The 19,491-nt window shown below is 39.0% G+C and overlaps 1 protein-coding gene across 1 annotated transcript in view; it reads right to left on the bottom strand.

Moving 5' to 3' along the window:
- Positions 1-8,524: 8,524 nt before the first annotated feature.
- SLC9B1 (solute carrier family 9 member B1) overlaps positions 8,525-19,491 on the bottom strand; it is a gene marked incomplete at its 5' end in the record, with an annotated part of 39,006 nt that continues 28,039 nt past the window's right edge. Inside the window, 5 exons of the mRNA XM_084251982.1 lie at positions 8,525-8,751; positions 12,617-12,753; positions 13,283-13,391; positions 17,020-17,169; positions 18,067-18,173. Coding sequence (XP_084108108.1) covers positions 8,539-8,751; positions 12,617-12,753; positions 13,283-13,391; positions 17,020-17,169; positions 18,067-18,173 — 716 coding nt within the window. The 3' untranslated portion in view covers positions 8,525-8,538. The remainder of the gene's footprint in view (positions 8,752-12,616; positions 12,754-13,282; positions 13,392-17,019; positions 17,170-18,066; positions 18,174-19,491) is intronic.

Genomic DNA, 19,491 nt, shown 5'->3' on the forward strand with positions numbered 1-19,491 from the left:
CTTTAATGTGGTAGTTTTAATTATTGCTACTGGTTGATAATTATTTCTGCCAATTAATTTTTGTGCTATAGTATGGTTTATATTTGCTACTTTGTATATTGTCATTTATATAGAAATTAAATCATGCAGCCCTTGTATTCTGACTTGAAAGAATTCATGTATATCTTCCTATAATAAAACCAATACTTGTAATTTTAATTGAGAAAAACCTAAGTTTTTGACAATGGATCTACGGCTATTCCTTTGAATATCAGTATTTTCAACAGAATCTATACTTTAGAATGTTCTCCCTTTGCTATTGAATAAATTATTTTTCAGATTTCTTCTGTTTCAATCACTTGAAGTGTTTTTTTCCCCCTTTCTGGCCTCCCACACTCCACTCTTTTTGGATGAGTAAGAAAAACATTGCTCTCAAGAATGACTTGAGTCTTTAAAGATGAACTTTATGCTTTGTGTAGATTGATATCTAATGTGAATTTCTCAATTTCAGACAAGATGTGAACTGGATATAAAAGTTCCAGTAAGAAACCGTTATTTATATTAGAAAAGACTTGTTTTCTTCCTATGAGACTTGTTTGTGTCTGTGCGGTGTGTACATTCATCTGTCTGACTCATAACAGCTGGAGGGGCGGCAAGAGCATGCCCACTTCAACTCCTGAAGGTCAACCAGAATAAAGCATATCTAAATTCGTGTTAAAACAGTGAGCTCAGCGTTCAAAACTGTGTTTTATGAACGTTGTTATCTTTATGGCAGTAAACCAATGAAGCCTAAAATACCTTTGCAAAATAGATTTTTTGAAGAGTCTTCAAAACCTTTGTATAATTTTTGGCCTGACAGCCTGTCCGTCTCATATGAACAGCTGTCCTCTCTCCTGTCCAGAGGCACTTCCTCTGCCGCCTGGCCTGGAGGACACAGCAGACAGATGCTTCCCCCCAGAAGCCCTCAGCGCCTCAGCTACATGCCCCAGCTCTGCCCTGAGCACGGTGCCTGCGAGTCTGACTGTTACATGTGATGTCAAGAACTGCTGTTGTGTGAACCTGACTTTCTTGTGATGAACAGCAGGAATTTTAAAGTTAGAATTTGAAACATACTTGTGGTTTCTTTGAGAAGTTTTACATGGTTCACATCCAAAACTGTTGCCTCTTCTCGTCCATGAGTAGGGAGATTGGTGTGTGTTGCTCTGGCTTTGCTTCTGGGTGTTTTTTCCTAAGACCTTTTCGATACCCTTAAAGGACTTCACTGTCAGGAATAACAACTTCTTTTTCCATGGCTGATCTCAAGACTTTGGGAAAAATCCTCCTTACCAAAAGTGGATATCCTGTCCTGTACCAGGAAATACTTTTCTTTTAAAATCATTCACTACAGCTCACAACATGTTTTTAATCATATGCTGGTGCTTCCCATTCTTAAGTTACACAAGAGAAAGTAAAATTTCTCCTTCAAGCGAAAACAAAATTATCAACTTTAAATTTTGCCAAGTGAGAATATTGTAAAAACTGAAAACTTTATCAAAGATTATAAATACCCCAAAAGTAAGGATTATACATTCAGAATAGTTTTTCCACCCTGCATTTTCAATTGTTAAAATATGTTGAACAGCTGTGCACAGTATTTTTCCACCTGTGCAAATTTTTCACAAGGGGTAGTAGCAGTTGCTGTCATTTCTCTGTAAATTCAGAATTTACATGTCTGCCTTAAATAACTGCATCTGTATTGATATAAGATACGTTAGTTCTTTAAATACATATTTGGGGTTTCTAGAAGCTTCTGGAAATAGCCCTCGTGTTTCCATGACCTGTTGTGAAGAATTGGTTCCCCTTTCCCAGGAAACTAGTCACTGCCTCAGCAAGTGAGCTTTATGAAAAAAGAGGCATCCAAACTGTTGCGCAAGCTTGAGGTATTAATGATTCATTCATGTGGGTAGTTACACAATTTGTACTGTAAAAAAAGCGCATTACAATTAAGTCTCATCTGAAGATTCATTAAAACTACTCTTGTGTTGGGCCTCCCCGGTGGCGCAGCGGTTGAGCGCTGGGTTGCGAAGCTGCCCGCGGCCTCTGCGGCGCCGGTTCGATCCCCTGCTGCTCCCCGGCCACCGGAGGAGGGTCCCACATGGCACGCAGACCTCTCCTGCCGCCCGCTGCTCCCCTCAGCAGTGTCCTTCGGTCCTTCTGCCTGCTCTGCTCCCTGCCCTGGCTCTGGTGAATTCTCTCACCCTCCCGCGCTTCTGACTGTACCCAGTGCATGTATAAACAAAACAAACAAACAAATAAATAAATAAAACATGCCTCTATTAAAAAAAAAAAATACTTAAAAAAAAAAAAACTACTCTTGTGTTTTGTAACCTAATCTCTTAATGTTTATAGGAAGCTAATTATACCCACTGCTTATCTCTATGTTCAACTTTGCTGCAATCCCAGTCTCTTCTCCCCAAAGACAGGGTCTTTTCTCCAGTTTAACAAGGTTCTTAAATCATGGGGGGTATTTTATTTACTACTTACCAGACATCTCACTCACTGAACTGCACCCTCTCGGATCCAGATGTAGACCATCAGGTAAGTCACCAATGCTCACCGGCCTGACAGAGGAGCTGTACGTGGTATCCCTCTGTGGGGCTAAGCGTTCTCATGTCGCACCTGATTCTAACCAGGTAGGCCATCTGATTTCTGCTTCTGAACAAGGTGCAAGAATTGAAAGGGTCCTGCAGAGGCAGGTAAACAATAAAGTCTGACAGCTGACAGCAGGAGAGGGAACCAAAAACTAAACTGAATGTGTTACAAGCAGAGCCCCCAAAATCCTACCCACCACTGTGGACGAAATCATACTGGGGTGGTTTAGTTTAAATCAAGGTAAGATATACAGGACATTTAAGAAGGCCAGATAGCTGTTGCATTTGGGGACACCAATTTCCACTTCAAGTAGTTAAAAGCTTGGTACTTAAAATGGGTTATCCAGGTGTAAAATTTGTACAGAAAATACCCTGACACATTCCTTGATATTTGGAGGCTTTTCCATTAATAGAAAATTTTCCATTAATGAAAGCATTTTTCATGTTTAATGACTACAACTCACTATACAAATTGCTAAAGCAGGAGCAAAGCTAGATAAAGGAGCAGTGATTTAGATCACACAAGTCACACAGGAGACCTCCACTCCCCGCAGCAGCTGGCAGGGTCCGGCCCGTGACCCCCGGTAGCTGCTCCTTTCGTCTTTGGCCTGAGGTTGCGCTTTAGTTTGTGAAGACAGACTATCAGCCACAACGTTAACAGTTTCCTAGTCTCTATTATAAGGCTGTACTTTTACAAAATAATACGGAAAAGGGAAAAGGTAATAAAACACCTAGTTACGGAGCTGATTACACAACTGTGAGGAAATAAAGACGTCCATGACTGTTCACTGAAGTCTTAACTGCCCATGGTTCTCCAGTGGTGTCCACCATGCACTGCTTTGCATGCCACATTGAAGACAGGGCCACAACATCTACTCTACAAATGTACGGAGCTTGAGACTTACAAGCAGTGTCTTCAGTTATGTTGAAGCTCCAAGAGGTGAAATAAGATCAAGACAGGAGGTGTTGGCCTTACTATAGCTGTGCAGCTACAGAGTAAATAAACACTGGAAGAAATGTAGGGCATGACTTCTTGGAAAAACTAATGACTGAATTTGACCCAAGATGAAATTCAAAATGTTAAGAGACCAATTATCAAATAATTTGAAATGTACTAAGGAGGCAAGAAAGGTAATTCAAATGTTATTTAAATTTTCCATATTTTTTTCAAAAGATTTATTTTATTTATTTATTTATTTATTTTATTTATTTATACATAGAAGCACTGGGTACAGTCAGAAGCGCGGGAGGGTGAGAGAATTCACCAGAGCCAGAGCGGGGAGCAGAGCAGGCAGAAGGACCGAAGGACACTGCTGAGGGGAGCAGCGGGCGGCAGGAGAGGTCTGCGCGCCATGTGGGACCCTCCTCCGGTGGCCGGGGAGCAGCCGGGGATCGAACCGGCACTGCAGAGGCTGCGGGCAGCTTCGCAACCCAGCGCTCAACCGCTGCACCACCGGGGAGGCCCAAAATTTTCCATATTTTTAAAAAAGGAACTCCCTGATTCATTTCATAAAGCTAGGACTAACATTAAGACCCTAATAATGAAATAAGACCCCCCCCAAAAAAACAGGCTTACTTCATATATTAGGATGAAAATGCTAAATAAAAATACAGCACTGTTTAAAAAGAAAGAGTAGTACACTATGTGAAAGAATTATATTTTAGGAATTCAAGAGTTTTGATTTCACTAACTTCGTTATATAACTGAGTCAAAAAAGAAAAAGAAACATGATGATATCAAGAGATAGTGAAGAGGCTAGTGCTAAGATTCAAGAGCCATTCCTGGGGAAACAGAAATGAAACTTATTTATACACAATTACGATTTATGAAAAGGCTACGTATAAAGTGATAACACTACTACTGTTAGGGGGTAGTAGGGAATAAGGGAGGGAGTTAGGGAGGATCCAGTAAAATGGATAAGATTAAAAACTGAAATAATCATTGCAAACACAGGAAAACTGTTTATATGATCACATCCCTAGGAAATCTTAGAGATTAGTGAAAAAAAGTTGGATATTAGGTATTTTGAAACAAGGTGAATAAATAAAATATAATTTAAAACATCTTGAAATGCTAATGGGGAAAAAGATCATTCACAATAGCAAAAGAGAAAAAAAGAAAAATATATTTACCAAGAAAGGTACAAAACTAATACCAAAACTACAAAAATGTTACTGAAAGTAATTGAACAAGATTTTAACACATGAAAAAAATCACCATGGTAAAAATGTAAATCTCAAAATTAATATACAAGTTCAATAAAATTCACATTAGAAGCATAAGAGCATTTAAAAGTTGAATTTAAATTATTGTAAGCTTCATTAGAATAGTCAGAAAATTCTAAGTAAAAAAAAGACTAGGAAGAGGAACTTCATTCACTGGTTATCACAGATAGCATTTATTATGAAGCTTTGGAATCAACCTAAATATAAGAAAAACAACTGCGTTAAATAAGACTAAACAAGATTGGCAGACACTGGGACCGAGACACTGGGAGCAGCGGGCGAGGCAGGAGAGGTCTACTCCCAGTGTCTTCAGTCCATCTGCCTGTTCTCCTCTTTGCTCTCTCTGGTGAATTCTCTCACCCTCCTGCACCTGACCTGTACTCCAGTTCTTCTATGAATAAATCAATCTTTTTTTTTTTTTTTTACAGCTTTCCACAATGGTTGGTCCAGTTTGCACTCCCACCAGCAATGTAGGAGAGTTCCTTTTTCACCACATCCTCGCCAACATTTGTTGTTGCTTGTTTTTTTTTTTTTGTTTGTTTGTTTTGCTTTTTGGTTTATTTTATTTCATTTTATTTAAATTTTATTTTTATATTCCTCTTACAATTACAACCCCCTTATTTTGACCCCAAGCCCTCCTTTCCCCGCCCCTAGCCCCCATAGAGTGTCTCTGTTTCATAGTTGTTTGTTGATTTTGATATTTTCTTTCTTATAGTTATTCTTTTTCGTGGTCCCTTATTTAAGTTTTCTAGATTCCTGCTATGAGTGAGACCATCTGGTATTTTTCTTTTTCTGGCTTATTTCGCTGAGCATGATCCCTTCCAGCTCCATCCACAAAGAAATGGAAAGACATCCCCTGCTCATGGATTGGAAGAATAAACATTATTAAAATGGCCATCCTACCAAAAGCAATATACAGATTCAATGCTATTCCAATAAAAATTTCCATGTCATTCTTCAAAGAAATAGAAAAATTATTGATAAAATTCATATGGAATCACCAAAAACCCCGAATAGCCAAAGCTCTCCTGAAAATAAAGAAGGGAATGGAGGCATCACACTCCCAGACTTCAAACTATACTACAAAGCCATAATCATCAAAACTGCATGGTAGTGGAACAAGAACAGACACATAGACCAATAGAATCGAATAGAAAATCCAGAAATAAACCCACAGATTTATGGTCAACTAATCTTTGACAAAGGAGCAAAGGATATGCACTGGAGCAAAGAAAGTTTGTTCAATAAATGGTGCTGGGAAAACTGGGTCGCTACATGCAAAAGAATGAAGCTTGACCACTACCTCACACCATACACAAAAACCAACTCAAAATGGATTAAAGAACTAGACATAAGACCTGAAACCATAAAATATATAGAAGGAAATATAGGAGAAACACTATGTGATTTGCACATCAAAGACATCTTTACAGACACATCACCCAAAGCAGTGATAGTGAAGGCAAAGATAAACAGCTGGGACTACATCAAATTAAAGAGCTTCTGCACAGCAAAAGAGACAATAACAAAAACAAAGAGAAACGCCACCGACTGGGAGAACATTTTTGCACCCAACACTAATGATAAAGGACTGATCACAAAAATCTACAAAGAGCTGATGAGACTCAACAAAAACAAAGAAATAATCCAGTCAAAAAATGGGCAGAAGTGGGGCCTCCCTGGTGGCGCAGCAGTTGAGCGCTGGGCTGCGAAGCTGCCTGCAGCCTCTGCAGCAACGGTTCGATCCCGGCCACCAGAGAGGGTCCCACATGGCGTGCAGACCTCTCCTGCCACCCGCTGCTCCCCTCAGCAGTGTATTTCGTCATTCTGCCTGTTCTGTTCCCTGCTCTGGTTCTGGTGAATTCTCTCACCCTCCCGCGCTTCTGACTATACCCAGTGCTTGTATAAATAAATAAATAAATCTTAAAGAAAAAAAAAATGGGCAGAAGAGCTAAAAAGAATCTTCTCTAAAGAGGAATTGCAAAGGGCCAACAGGAATATGAAAAAATGTTCAACATCACTTGCTATCAGGGAAATGCAAATCAAAACTACAATAAGATACCATCTTAAACCAGTGAGAATGGCACATATTAAAAAAACTAGCAACAACAAATGTTGGCGAGGGTGTGGAGAAAAAGGAACTCTCCTGCACTCTTGGTGGGAGTGCAAAATAGTCCAGCCACTGTGAAGATTCCTCAACCTGCTAAAGATGGAGCTGCCATATGATCCAGCAATTCCACTCCTAGGTATTTATCCAAAGGGCATGGAAACATTAATTCAAAAGGGCACCTGTGCGCCTTCCTGGTGGCGCAGCGGTTGAGCGCTGGGTTGTGAAGCTACCCACAGCCTCTGCAGCGCCAGTTCCATCCCCGACCACCAGGTGAGGGTCCCACATGGCGCGCAGACCTCTCCTGCCGCCCGCTGCTCCCCTCAGCAGTGTGTTTTGTCAGTCTGTCTGTTCTGCTCCCTGCTCTGGCTCTGGTGAATTCTCTCACCCTCCCACGCTTCTGACTGTACCCGGTGCTTGTATAAATAAATAATCTTTAAAAAAAAAAAAAGAGCAATGTTTAAAAAAAAAAAAGGGCACCTGTACCCCTATGTATATAGCAGCACTACTTACAATAGCTAAGCTATGGAAACAACCCAAATGACCAAAAATAGATCAAGAAGATGTGGTACATATACACAATGGAATACTACTCAGCAATCAAAAAAGATAAACTCATGCAATTTGCAGCAAATGGATGGAGCTGGAAGGGATCATCCTCAGTGAAATAAGCCAGAAAGAAAAAGAAAAATACCAGATGGTCTCTCTCACACATAACAGGAATTTAGAAAACCTAAATAAGGGACCAGGAAAAGACTAATTATAATAAAGTAAAAGTCAAAATCAACAAGCAATTATAAACTAAATATACACTATTGGGGGGAAGAGGGTGGAGGAGGAAGTAGGATCAAAACAAGAGGGGGTGGGAATTGTATGGGAATTATAACCAAGATGAAAATGCATACATTGTGCAAAAAATGAAAAATAATGTAAAAATATATAAAATTTAAAAAATAATAATAAATAAAGGCGGTATGTTTTATTCCTGTCTTTTTTTTTTTTTTTGCAGATTTATTTATTTTATTTATACAAGCACTGGGTACAGTCAAAAGCACAGGAGGGTGAGAGAATTCACCAGAGCCAGAGCGGGGAACAGAACAGGCAGACAGACGGAGGACACTACTGAGCGGAGCAGCAGGCGCGGCAGGAGAGGTCTGCGGGCCATGTGGGACCCTCACCAGAGGCCAGGGATCAAACCGCTGCGCCACTGGGGAGGCCCTATTCCTGTCTTTTTTTTTTTCTTGTAATCTTTATCAATGAATTACGAAACGGATGGGGAGTGAACTCTCCTGCTGGGGAACAGCGGCTCTTACCTTCCTGGCACCAGCTTCATTTCACCTTGCATTATGCTTAGCTTGTATTATGACACAAATCCAGCCTCATGGATGACTATGTTCCTGAAATATGTAAATACTAAGAGTGCATTCTACATTGTTATTAACTTGGGAATCAAAAATCATATGAAAGCTCTATAGAGAAATAACATATTTATTAAATCCTTGGTTCTATATACAGGCTTCACATATTTGTACCTTTTAATTTTTCTCTCGTTTAAGAGAATGCATTAAAAGCAGCAGGCAGGTGATGCAAATAACCTTAATGAAACGTTGATCCTGACCAGTCTGTCTTGACAAGGCTTGGATTGTGGTGTGTGAGAATTCTGGTGCCCAGGATGCTGATGAACAGAGCTCCGTTTGGGGCTGTGATCAAGATGGCTAGAAAGGCTACTGTCATCACATGCTGCGAGTACATTTCCAAGTGGGGCGCACTGGCTCTTGCTGTTTCTAGAGCGAGAGGACCTAACACAGCCTGTGTTTGGGGAGGAAAGATAAGTCATTAAGGGAAATGTCAAACATAGCATATAATAAAAGTAAATGGCTCTGTCCAAATAAACCTAGCATTAGACTATCAGAAGAGAGAGGAGATAAAGCACCAAGGAATTCTCATGAATCACTCAAATCAGTGTTCTTCCTCGCCACGTAATTCAGTGGAAGGGAAAGTGACAAATCAGCAGGTGGACTGGTGAGGCTGACTTTGTGTTCTTTCATGTCGACTTTCCCTGGGAGGTAGAGCTTTGCTGTCAGACTTTACCATGAACCTCTGGAGTCTTGGCCACAAGACGACAACACAAAACAAAACATTACGCTTTCTTGTGGCTCTCCAGATTTCTGTTGCTAATTTTATTGTTTCCCTACATGGGAGACAGAGGAACATAGTAAAACTGACAAGAAATCAGGGAGTCTAGCAAACGGGGTTTCAATTCTAGTTTTGTACAACCAGGTAAGTGACCTTTACAAGTGACTCAAGTTGTCCAAGCTTCTACTTGGTTACTTATAAAATGAAAACATAGTATTACCTCGCTGGATGGTAATGATGATTAAATAGGTTAATGCAAAGAATAATAGGCATTCACATGCTAGTAAGTTTCTCTCCCTACTCACCCCTCTCCCTGTGCCAGTCAGGGAATGAATTTCTTTGAATTCTTTGTTTTAGAATAACCCTAACGGGCCACAGGATTTCCCCCAGTCATCTTCTAGCAGATTTGCTTTTAATAACATAAAGTAAATATCCTATTGATCCTTTTCTTCTATTTACTAACCTAAGCATAAAATTATCTTAAATTCTTCAGAGGTTAACTACAAATATATAATCGTCCGTGGAGTTGCAAAATAACACCATAATGATGGAAACATTCCCTCTCATATGTGACATTATCGCCAAAGAACCCCTCAATTTACAATCACGCTCCATATTTCAAATTACTGATTAAAAGTTGTATAGTTTGATGTAACTTCTTGTTAACTGAACACAAGGAGTATGCTAGATGATGGGAAGAAAAAGATAGACAGAAAACCATCTTCAACAAATCTAATAGTTCAGAAGATTTAAGCACCAAAGAGCTGCCCAAAAACCCACTGACTTTTAACAGAGGATGACAATGATAATGGTGGCACTCACAAGAGTGATGCTCATGGAGTTTGACAGCATCTACCACGTGGCAGTTATTGGCTCACTTAATCCACATGGCAACGCTATGTGACATGGGGACTCCTGTTACATGATAGATGATAAATGATTTCTAATAACTGAGAATTATTATTTTATTAGAAGAATCCAGTTAGTAAACTGATCTTACATTTGTGAACTAAATTATTTCTCCTCTTAATATCGTCCCTCTTCCACTCTAGTTTTTACCAGTATTCTTACACAGAGGAAAGGACTAAACTGTAGCCAATTCTATATCAGCAGCAGAGAAAGAAGGAAGGGGATGAAGGTGAAAAATCACTAGATTTGAAACTTAGTTATTTGTTGACCCTTGCAATGTAAAGATAATTGTAGATCCAGCTCATTTGTGACATTATCATCATCTGCTGTGGTCGTGACTCAATTGTACAAGAAATTAATTTTCTGTCTTGCCAGAGCCTAGAATGACCTTCTACTCATGGCACGGAGTAAGCCTGAGCCCAACAAACAGGGGTAGAAGCAGACGAAAGTGCAGGACCTGAGTGGGGAGGCTCCTGCCTCAAGCCTCCTTTTCTTTTCCCCTGCTTTATGGAAATTATGCAATAATAAAACAAAATCACATGTAGTGTTGGAAGGAGAGAGACAAAAGAGATACACACTGCTTATAGATTATTTCCTACAGCAGGGATTAAAAATAAAACTTATTGTTTATATTAACTGAAGGCAAACAACAGCAAAACTGTAATAGACTAGTCAAGCACTTCATGTGGAGAGTTCCTTTAATCCTCAAAATACCTGTAACAGACACAACCACACGCCTCTCTGTACAACAAGGAAATGCTCTATACAACAAACATAAAAATTACAGGCAAGTAAGTATCTAAAACAGGCACTTGGCTCCTTGGACCTGTTCTTCTAACCATAACACATAGAAGATTTTGTCTCATGGAAACTCACAGGTTTCTGTTTTGGAATAACACCGGAAAAAAGAATCTCAGGAAATTAAGACATTATGTTGCCAGGATAAAGTCTCTAAAGATAAGTAGCACAACATTTTAGTAGGAGAAGCATATCATTGAATTAAAGAGCAAAACTAGAAGGTCTCTCATTCATTCATCATTCTTTCTTGTACGCTTCAATGCTTACTAATTGTAAACATTAACTAAAATACTTATTGTAAGCACCTCTTAAATGGCAGACACTATTTTAATTACCAGGGAAAAAAATTAGAAACTGAACATGTCCTTCCCATACAGTCTAGTGGAGAGGTTCAGACATTAGTCAAATACTTACACAAATGAAATGTATTAATTTAAAATAACGTGCATTCATGTGTGGGGAGTGGGTAGCAGGAATAGGGAACATATATATTTTTTTTTAATTTTTTTTTTTATAGAGGCATGCTTTATTTATTTGTTTGCTGGTTTGTTTGTTTGTTTTGTTTATACATGCACTGGGTACAGTCAGAAGCGCGGGAGGGTGAGAGAATTCACCAGAGCCAGAGCGGGGAGCAGAACAGGCAGAAGGACCGAAGTACACTGCTGAGGGGAGCAGCGGGCGGCAGGAGAGGTCTGCGCGCCATGTGGGACCCTCCTCCGGTGGCCGGGGAGCAGCCGGGGATCGAACCGGCGCCCAGAGGCCGCGGGCAGCTTCGCAACCCAGCGCTCAACCGCTGCACCACCAGGGAGGCCCAGGGAACATATATTTTTAAAAGAATCAATGTGTCTCCAGATACTTTAACATCATAACATTTCGTTCTATAATACTTAGCAAAATGTAAAAATTACAGTATTCATATATGCTTTTGTTATTTTTTTTGCATGTAGAAGAACTGGGGTGTAGGCCAGCCATGCATGGGGTGAGAGGTGCAGGGGTGGACAGAGTGGAGAGCAGAACAGGAAGATCTACTGAAGCACACTGCTGAGGGAAGCAGCGGGCAAGACAGATGAGGTCTGCTGCACCATGTGAGTCAGCTCCCTGGCTGAACTGAACTCTGGCCAATGCGGTGATAGTGCCGAGACTTAACCCTTAAGCCACTAGGGAGGTCCCTCATATATACCTTAACTTGTATTTTAGGAAGATAAAAATTCTTTTCATCAATTTAGTATTTGTCATTAAAAGTACATTTTTCAACTCAGTGATCAAAAAGATTAACTCATACGTTGTTTGGGGGCAACACAGATGGAGCTGGAAGGGATTATACTAAGCGAAGTAAACCTGAAGGAAAAGATAAATATTGGATGGTTTCACTTAGATGTGGAACATAGAGAAACGGAACAAAGGGTCAGGAAAACGACAAAACTTGCAAGCTGACCATAGAATCTGAGGCCTACAGCAGGGGAGGAGGTGGGAGAGGACCAGAACAGGGAAGGAAAGAGCACAAGGGATGGTGGGAATGGATCATGGGGACAGTGGTGGGGGGAGAACCACAGGGACAACACCTGAGGGGAGAGACCAAACACTGTCCAAAAATTAACAATGATGTAAGAAAATAAATGAATTTAATAGAAATAAAATAAAAGTACATTTTTCAATTTAAAATATAAAATGATTGGTAATTATAGTGAGTAGTTATAATCAATTATTTTTTTACCCCCTACCCCAACCAAACAGTTTAAGGCTAACAGCCTACATTTTGTGATTGTAGTTAACAGTTTCCATTTAAAAAATCATCAACTTTAAAAGTATTAGAATGACAATATATTCTCACCTGGACGGTAGCTTTAGGTATCCATGCTAAAGCAATAAATATTTTCTCCTTAAAACTAAAACCAGCAAAAGATGAAATTACAAATGTGAAAGAGATTCGAACCAACAACGCCAGGGTTATGGACGCAGCACAAATGCCTGCAACAGTGAAAACAAGCACAGTCAACCAGGAATCGGGGAAGGAGTTTTCATGCTCAGAGATAGGATTTGTAAAAGTACTGAAAGCATTTTAAGGCTAAGCTTCTTTATGTCTTTGTTTTTTAAGTAAATATAATAATCATAAAGAATATAAATGATTGACACGTCTATGAAAAGTGCAAGAGATTACTGGATAGTGGTGGTAATATGAAAAACAAGATAGATTACATGTATTCAGTTCGGGGATGACTTTGACTTCTATTATGAAGTCAAAGTATGAAAGCATTCCAGAGATGCTGCTGGTATCTACTATCTTCCCTCAGGAAAGGATCAGTGTCCATTTCCTTAGGCTGCTGGGGGAAGACACTCAGGGCTGCCTGTGGTGAAGGTCTGAGAGCACGTGTGTGCTCCTGCATCAGCATGCATGTCTCAAGAGGCTTGTGAATGACTCAAAGACATAAATAAAAAAATGATTCAGAGTTTTCTTAAATATTTCAAAATCATGTTTTATTCCTCTAATCATTCTTACCAATAGCATTATTTCTAAGAGATGCAACAGATACTTCCCAGCCAACCAAACCAAAGAGAAGGGGCTGAAAAACATTCCAAGTTTTTGCTATAATGATTTGGACTTTAATCTGTAGACAAAGAAATACATTTTTAGTTACTATAGCACATAAAAATAACTATTTCAGAAACTGAAGGTCTTTCTTAGAATTTAATAAACTTAGTTTTATTTAAAGAAAAAAGTTTAAAACAATAAAAATTAGTAAAGGTTAATTCTTGTACTCAAACACCAAGTAGAATTTGATTAAAAAAAATCTACAAAGTTATAAAATAAAAATATTAGTTGGTAATTTTGACATGGATCAACTAAGGTCTTCGGAGTTCCAGATGGGTCCTATGGTTCTGTAAGAGATGCAGCTTTTGACTGGAAGGCGTCTCGTGCTGCACTGTACCTGACGAAAATATGCTCAAGTTCATGCAGGCCTGTTAGCTCTCAAGAGGGAGCTAGGGAGACCTCTACTAACTGTTTCTCAAAAGAGTCCTGACATTTTCCAAGTTAGCAGGAAACACTCTGGCGAGCCTGTATGGCCTGCTTCCAATGGACCCATGTTGAAACTTCAAAGTTGCTGTTTTCTTAAAAATCAAACCAAAATGGGGCCTCCCCTGGTGGTGCAGCGGTTGAGCGTTGGGCTGTGAAGCTGCCTGCAGCCTCTGCAGCGCTGGTTCGATCCCCGGCCACCGGCGAGGGTCCCACATGGCGTGACAGACCTCTCCTGCCGTGCCCGCTGCTCCCCTCAGCAGTGTATTTCGTCAGTCTGCCTGTTCTGTTCCCTGCTCTGGCTCTGGTGAATCCTCTCACCCTCCCGTGGTGCTTCTGACTGTACCCAGTGCTTGTATAAATAAATAAATAAATAAATAAATAAATAAATAAGTCTTAAAAAAAAAATCAAACCAAAATGTATAATAGATTGTTATTTGGTTGCCTGCCCATCTTCCCTTCCTGGGAACAAAGCCCTCCCAGTGCTACTTCCTCAATTAGGTGGCTATATCAAAGGGCCTTACTGACATAACAGCAGTCTGCCTTGTCTCCAGGATTTGCATGAAGATATTTTAATATTTTGGGGGGGCTTATCATTTTTTTACAGAAGACATCTAAAAGTTAATATCCTTCATTTGGAGGCAAAAATTATCTACATAACTATTTCTCTATAACTGAGTTTTCTGATTGCCATTTATGAAAGTAGGAAGGGAAAAAACAGTATTATTCTTCCATACAACACATTATTCTGCTTTGTAATTTTAATCCTTAGAATCTATTCTTTACTGTTTGATTGATATTAACACATAAAAATAATTCTAGTAGTTTTCATGTTATTTACCAAATTGTTATTCATTATTTACCATTTATTTTGTAATTACGATTTTATGGAAAACTAAACAAATGCCAATATGACTCTTGGGTAGGGAAATGTCTCAGGGTGGGTAAGAACAGACAATGAATAATTATAATGAAGAATCTTTTCTATTCATATTACATTTGAGGCATAAAACTACATTGATTTAAAAGAAAAATATTGGATGGTTTCACTTATAGGAGGAATGTAGAGGAACCAAATAAGGGATCTGGAAAAAAAAATAACTATAATAAGGTAAAAATCAAAATCAAAATCAACAGGCAACCATAGACCAGAGACATTCTGTAGGGGAGGAGGAGGGAGTAGGTACAGGACAGAGGTGGGAAGAGCACAAGAAAGGGACTATGGTGATGGTGTACAGGTGAATTGGTGGTGGGAACTTCACAGGAAATCATACATTGTACAAAAATGAAGGATGACATAATAAATATAAATATATATAAATGATAATAAAAATGAAATCAGAACACATACAGATAATCAAAAAATAAAAAAATATAGAGAGTGGTATTGCACAGGAAAAGTTAAGTAGGATTAAGCAGATCCCAGAAATGAATTAACATACATGTGAGAATTTAGTTCATGTTAAAAGAGGCATATAAAAATGAGTGAGTAATTAATAGCCAATATAAATAACTTGGCCAAAAAATGATTAGTCAATGTCTATGCATCTAAATGCACATCTGTAGCTATCTAATGTGTGTGTTCAGAGATGTATGTCTGTGAATACATACACACATTACACATAAACACAGACACGAAAACCCTTGACCACAGCACTCACAGAAATTCCAGATGGGCGAAAGAATGAAATGCAAAAATAAAACAAAAACTACCACATGTTAGATATATACAAAATATTGTACTATTTATAATCATATTATCATTGGTAAAGTAATCCTTCTTAAACAAGATACAGAATCCAAAACCCGAAAAGACAAACTGACAGGTTTGACTACAGGAAAACCTTACTTTCATGTAAAAGATACCATAAAGTTGAAGATAAGCAAAAATTATCTGCACCGTACACATACCAGGAGATGAGTAACCCTAACATACAGAAAAACTGTACAGATTAAGAACAAAAAGGCAAATAAGCTAATTAAAAATGGGCAAAGAGTATAACAGGTAGTTAAAAAAGAACATATTAATAGAACTATACTCTATGCAGCAAAGAAATTAAGTAAAAAATAAGGTTATATAGTTTTTTACCCATCAGATTTTGTAAAAGCTATAATTATGGACAATATCCAGCATTTCTGATGAGTTGAGGGACTAGGGTCTCTTCTGAACTGTTGGTGGCAGAGTAAATTTAAAAATATCCTCTGAAGGGATAATTGGCAGTACCCATCAAAATAAATAAACATATTGTTATGGAGCAACCCGATACAAAATGGGTTGCCTGGCTGTGGGTCCTCACCCGCGCGCTTAAAAGGGACTTACTAATACTCCACTACAGACACACACAAAAGGTTAATAAAGGTTTATTTACAAGGGGAAGGGAATTAAGAAAATGTACAAGTCAGGGAGAAAATAGGGAAATAAAGTCTTTAATGCATCCTACCCGATCCGCTGACCTGGAAACCCAAAGGCATTCTCAGAGCTGGCCCCACGCTGCGAGCTGGCGGAGAGCCAAAATGGGGGATGTCTCCAAAGCCCACGTGTCTGGTCTTATACCAAACCTGGCTGCTTAATCCCATCCTCCTCCGGTCCCAGTCACCTTCTCTTTGGTGGTGATGGGATTTGGAGTTCCCAGTGTCTTTTGGCTTTGGTCTGAAGTGGGGGTGGAGTCCACAAAGCCTGTATGGAATTAGCTTTAGGACATCCTTTTTCCCCTAACAATACCATTTCTATTTATTTTATTTTTTATTTTTTTTTATAGAGGCATGTTTTATTTATTTATTTGTTTGTTTGTTTGTTTTGTTTATACATGCACTGGGTACAGTCAGAAGCCATTTCTAAATCTAGCAACTCCACTGCTAGGAATTTTTTAACATAAAAGTACTTGGATATTTACAAAAAGACACATAAGCAGAACTGTTCATGGCAGCATTGTTTGTAATCACCAAAAAATGGAAATGATTTAAATGTTATACCGCATTAAAACTCAGGGAAAAGGAAGAGGCGTGATATGATAATTCAACTTCTGACTGCATTTTACTGTATTTCCAGGTACTTTTCTTAAATATTTTATTTCCTGGATTGATTCACTCACTTTCTTGAAAACACGAACTTTGCAAACATCTTTCAACTAAAACAAGGAGATTTTATAAATGTCCCTTACAGATATGTAAAAGTGCAGTGATTTAACCTTTTCAAAGGGTGATGTGTCACAAATAGTCACCTTTTCTTTGGACCAATGTATCCCCGAAGAGAAGGTCAGCACCAGGCTGCACAGCCCCCCAGCGGCGTGTAGACCTGAGCGATGGCTGCCCAGGACGACAGAGACACCCATGCTCAGCACCAGGAATGCTCTCTTCAGGGCAAGGTCTGTCTAGAAATAGACAGAAACAGATATTAATTTACATTACAAGCACAAGATTTATATGATCTGTTATTCCTTACTGACTCATTGATTCCATGTCTATACCTTATATTAAATAATGTCTAAAATTTTGACATTTTTCCTCACCAAATAGTTTAGCAGACTTGTACCAAGTGACAATACTTGGAATTATTGACTTTCATCTCCTGCCGTATCTCTGATACTAAGGCCAGTAAAATGGTTGTAATACTTTACCTATAAGTGAAGAAGGAAGGAAATAGACCCATATAACCTGCAGATCCATATAAGACATTCAATATAGTTTTCAAAATAAACTTCTGAGTCTCTCCTTAGCCAAGATACTGTTACAGGGAAATTAAGTTGGAAATTACAGAAATATAAAAGTAATGGCACATCCTCTAGGGCAGGGAAGAGTTGCGTTTAACAGTGTTGAAAAATCAAAGGGAGTGGGAATCAGTTTAAATGGGAACATATACAGAGATAAAGGGGAATCCTTTCCCTCAAAAATGTTCAAAGTAAAGATTGAGGGGAAAATGATTAGGGAAATCTTTTTCCTGATAGGATGAGTCCTATCAGAAGTCATCAATCACAATTTAGTGAAGAAAGGGGTGGAGTGGGTAGGAGAGGGCACTCTGGTTTTAGCGCAGTCTTCTGATAGTCCCTGTTATTTAAGCCAGGAAGCAGAGACTGCCATCAAGACCACTGATTTGCATCAATCACAGCCATGCTCGGTGTAAGGAGAGAGTAGGCATTGGGGGCTACTTTTGGGCAAAGGGAATTTAAACATTAAATTTAGTATTTCAAGGATCTTCCAAAAGGTCAAGTTTCTGCAAGAAATATCTAATACTATATTTCATTAAAAAAAATCTGTATTTTTCAGTTTACCTGATCTCTACTTGGAAAATATCGCAGAAACATTCCCAAAACAGCTCCTACCAGCACACCAATAAATACGTCCCGAAAAGAGAATAAGAGATTACGAAGCACACCACCTGTCAGGGCACACAAAGTGAGGAACACATTTCACCACAAAATATTTTCACACACCCGATAGATGGGAAAATCAGATCTAGGTGGCTCATAAAGAAAGGTAAGTATTTTATAGAATATACAAATATGGACCTTAAATATTTACATATGGGAGAACATACACAGATCTATTTGATAAATTAAATATGGACTTTCAGATAACTTAATATATACACACAAATCAGAAATGTACATAGAATACGTAGGCCACAACACAAAGAGGAAGTCACTATGGTGCTCCCCTAATGCACCCAACCTAAAAAGACCAGGTGGGGGGAAGAGGAAGGGACAGAGAATGACAAAGGAACACCCCCGGCACCCAAGCATATCTATGGTTGGTAATGTTTCTTTTCTGATGTACTATTATGACAAAGAAAAAGTAATTCAAACATAAGAAATTTTTAATAACAATAAAAAGATTTATTCCAGGGTCAATCCAAGGAATATTCAAGGGTCAACTTTTAAGTATATATACATATATTTTATGTATCCCTATGTTTTACTGTAAAAAGTTAAATAAAATGATCCTGAGTCACAAAAAGCTTATGTCCTGTATCTTTAGTTCAGTAAGGGTTGTAAATACATATATTTTTCTTTATTAGAAATGATTTTCGATGAAAATTACCAGAAATGGAGCATCACAAGAGCAAGATGGTGGAATGGGAAGACCCAGAACACCAATCCCCCACAGAGGCACCTGTGTAACATATATAGCCCAAGAATTTTTATCAAACTCCACAAACCAATTTAGAAGTTGCAGTACCACAGGTAAGCTCCATACCAACAGTAGCGGTAGTGAGACAAGCAAAGGAGCCACATTATAGCAGTGATGGCCGTTCCCAAGCCACCACGACTGGGGATAATAAGGAGAAATTGCCCAACTTCTGGAGACCCTCAGGAGGGAAAGAAGACCGGAAGAGAAGTCTAGCAGTCGAGCTTTGTGGGAGGCTGGCCTCTGTCTTGCTTGCCTCAGAACTGGCATACGTGGATGCTGTGGGCTGAGGAAAGCAAAGAGGAGCTTGGAGGCTTGCAGCACCAGACCACTTGCAGCACTGCAGGCTGGCAGCCGAGGAAGCAAGTGGCCACCAGCTTGAGAAACTGGGAAATTCCATGCAATGCCCAGAGAAGATGCATCTCCAGAGAAGCCTGAGAGCCTGCCTAAATGTCAAGCCACACTGTCTGATGGAGGTTTTCTCCTCTATGAAACTAGTCTGTAAGATTGAAAAATTAATAGTTTTTCAAATGCCACCAAATCCCACAAAACAATGACACATATGAAAA

The sequence above is a fragment of the Talpa europaea genome (genome assembly GCF_964194135.1).
Source record: "Talpa europaea genome assembly, chromosome: 13".
Lineage (NCBI taxonomy): Eukaryota > Metazoa > Chordata > Mammalia > Eulipotyphla > Talpidae > Talpa > Talpa europaea.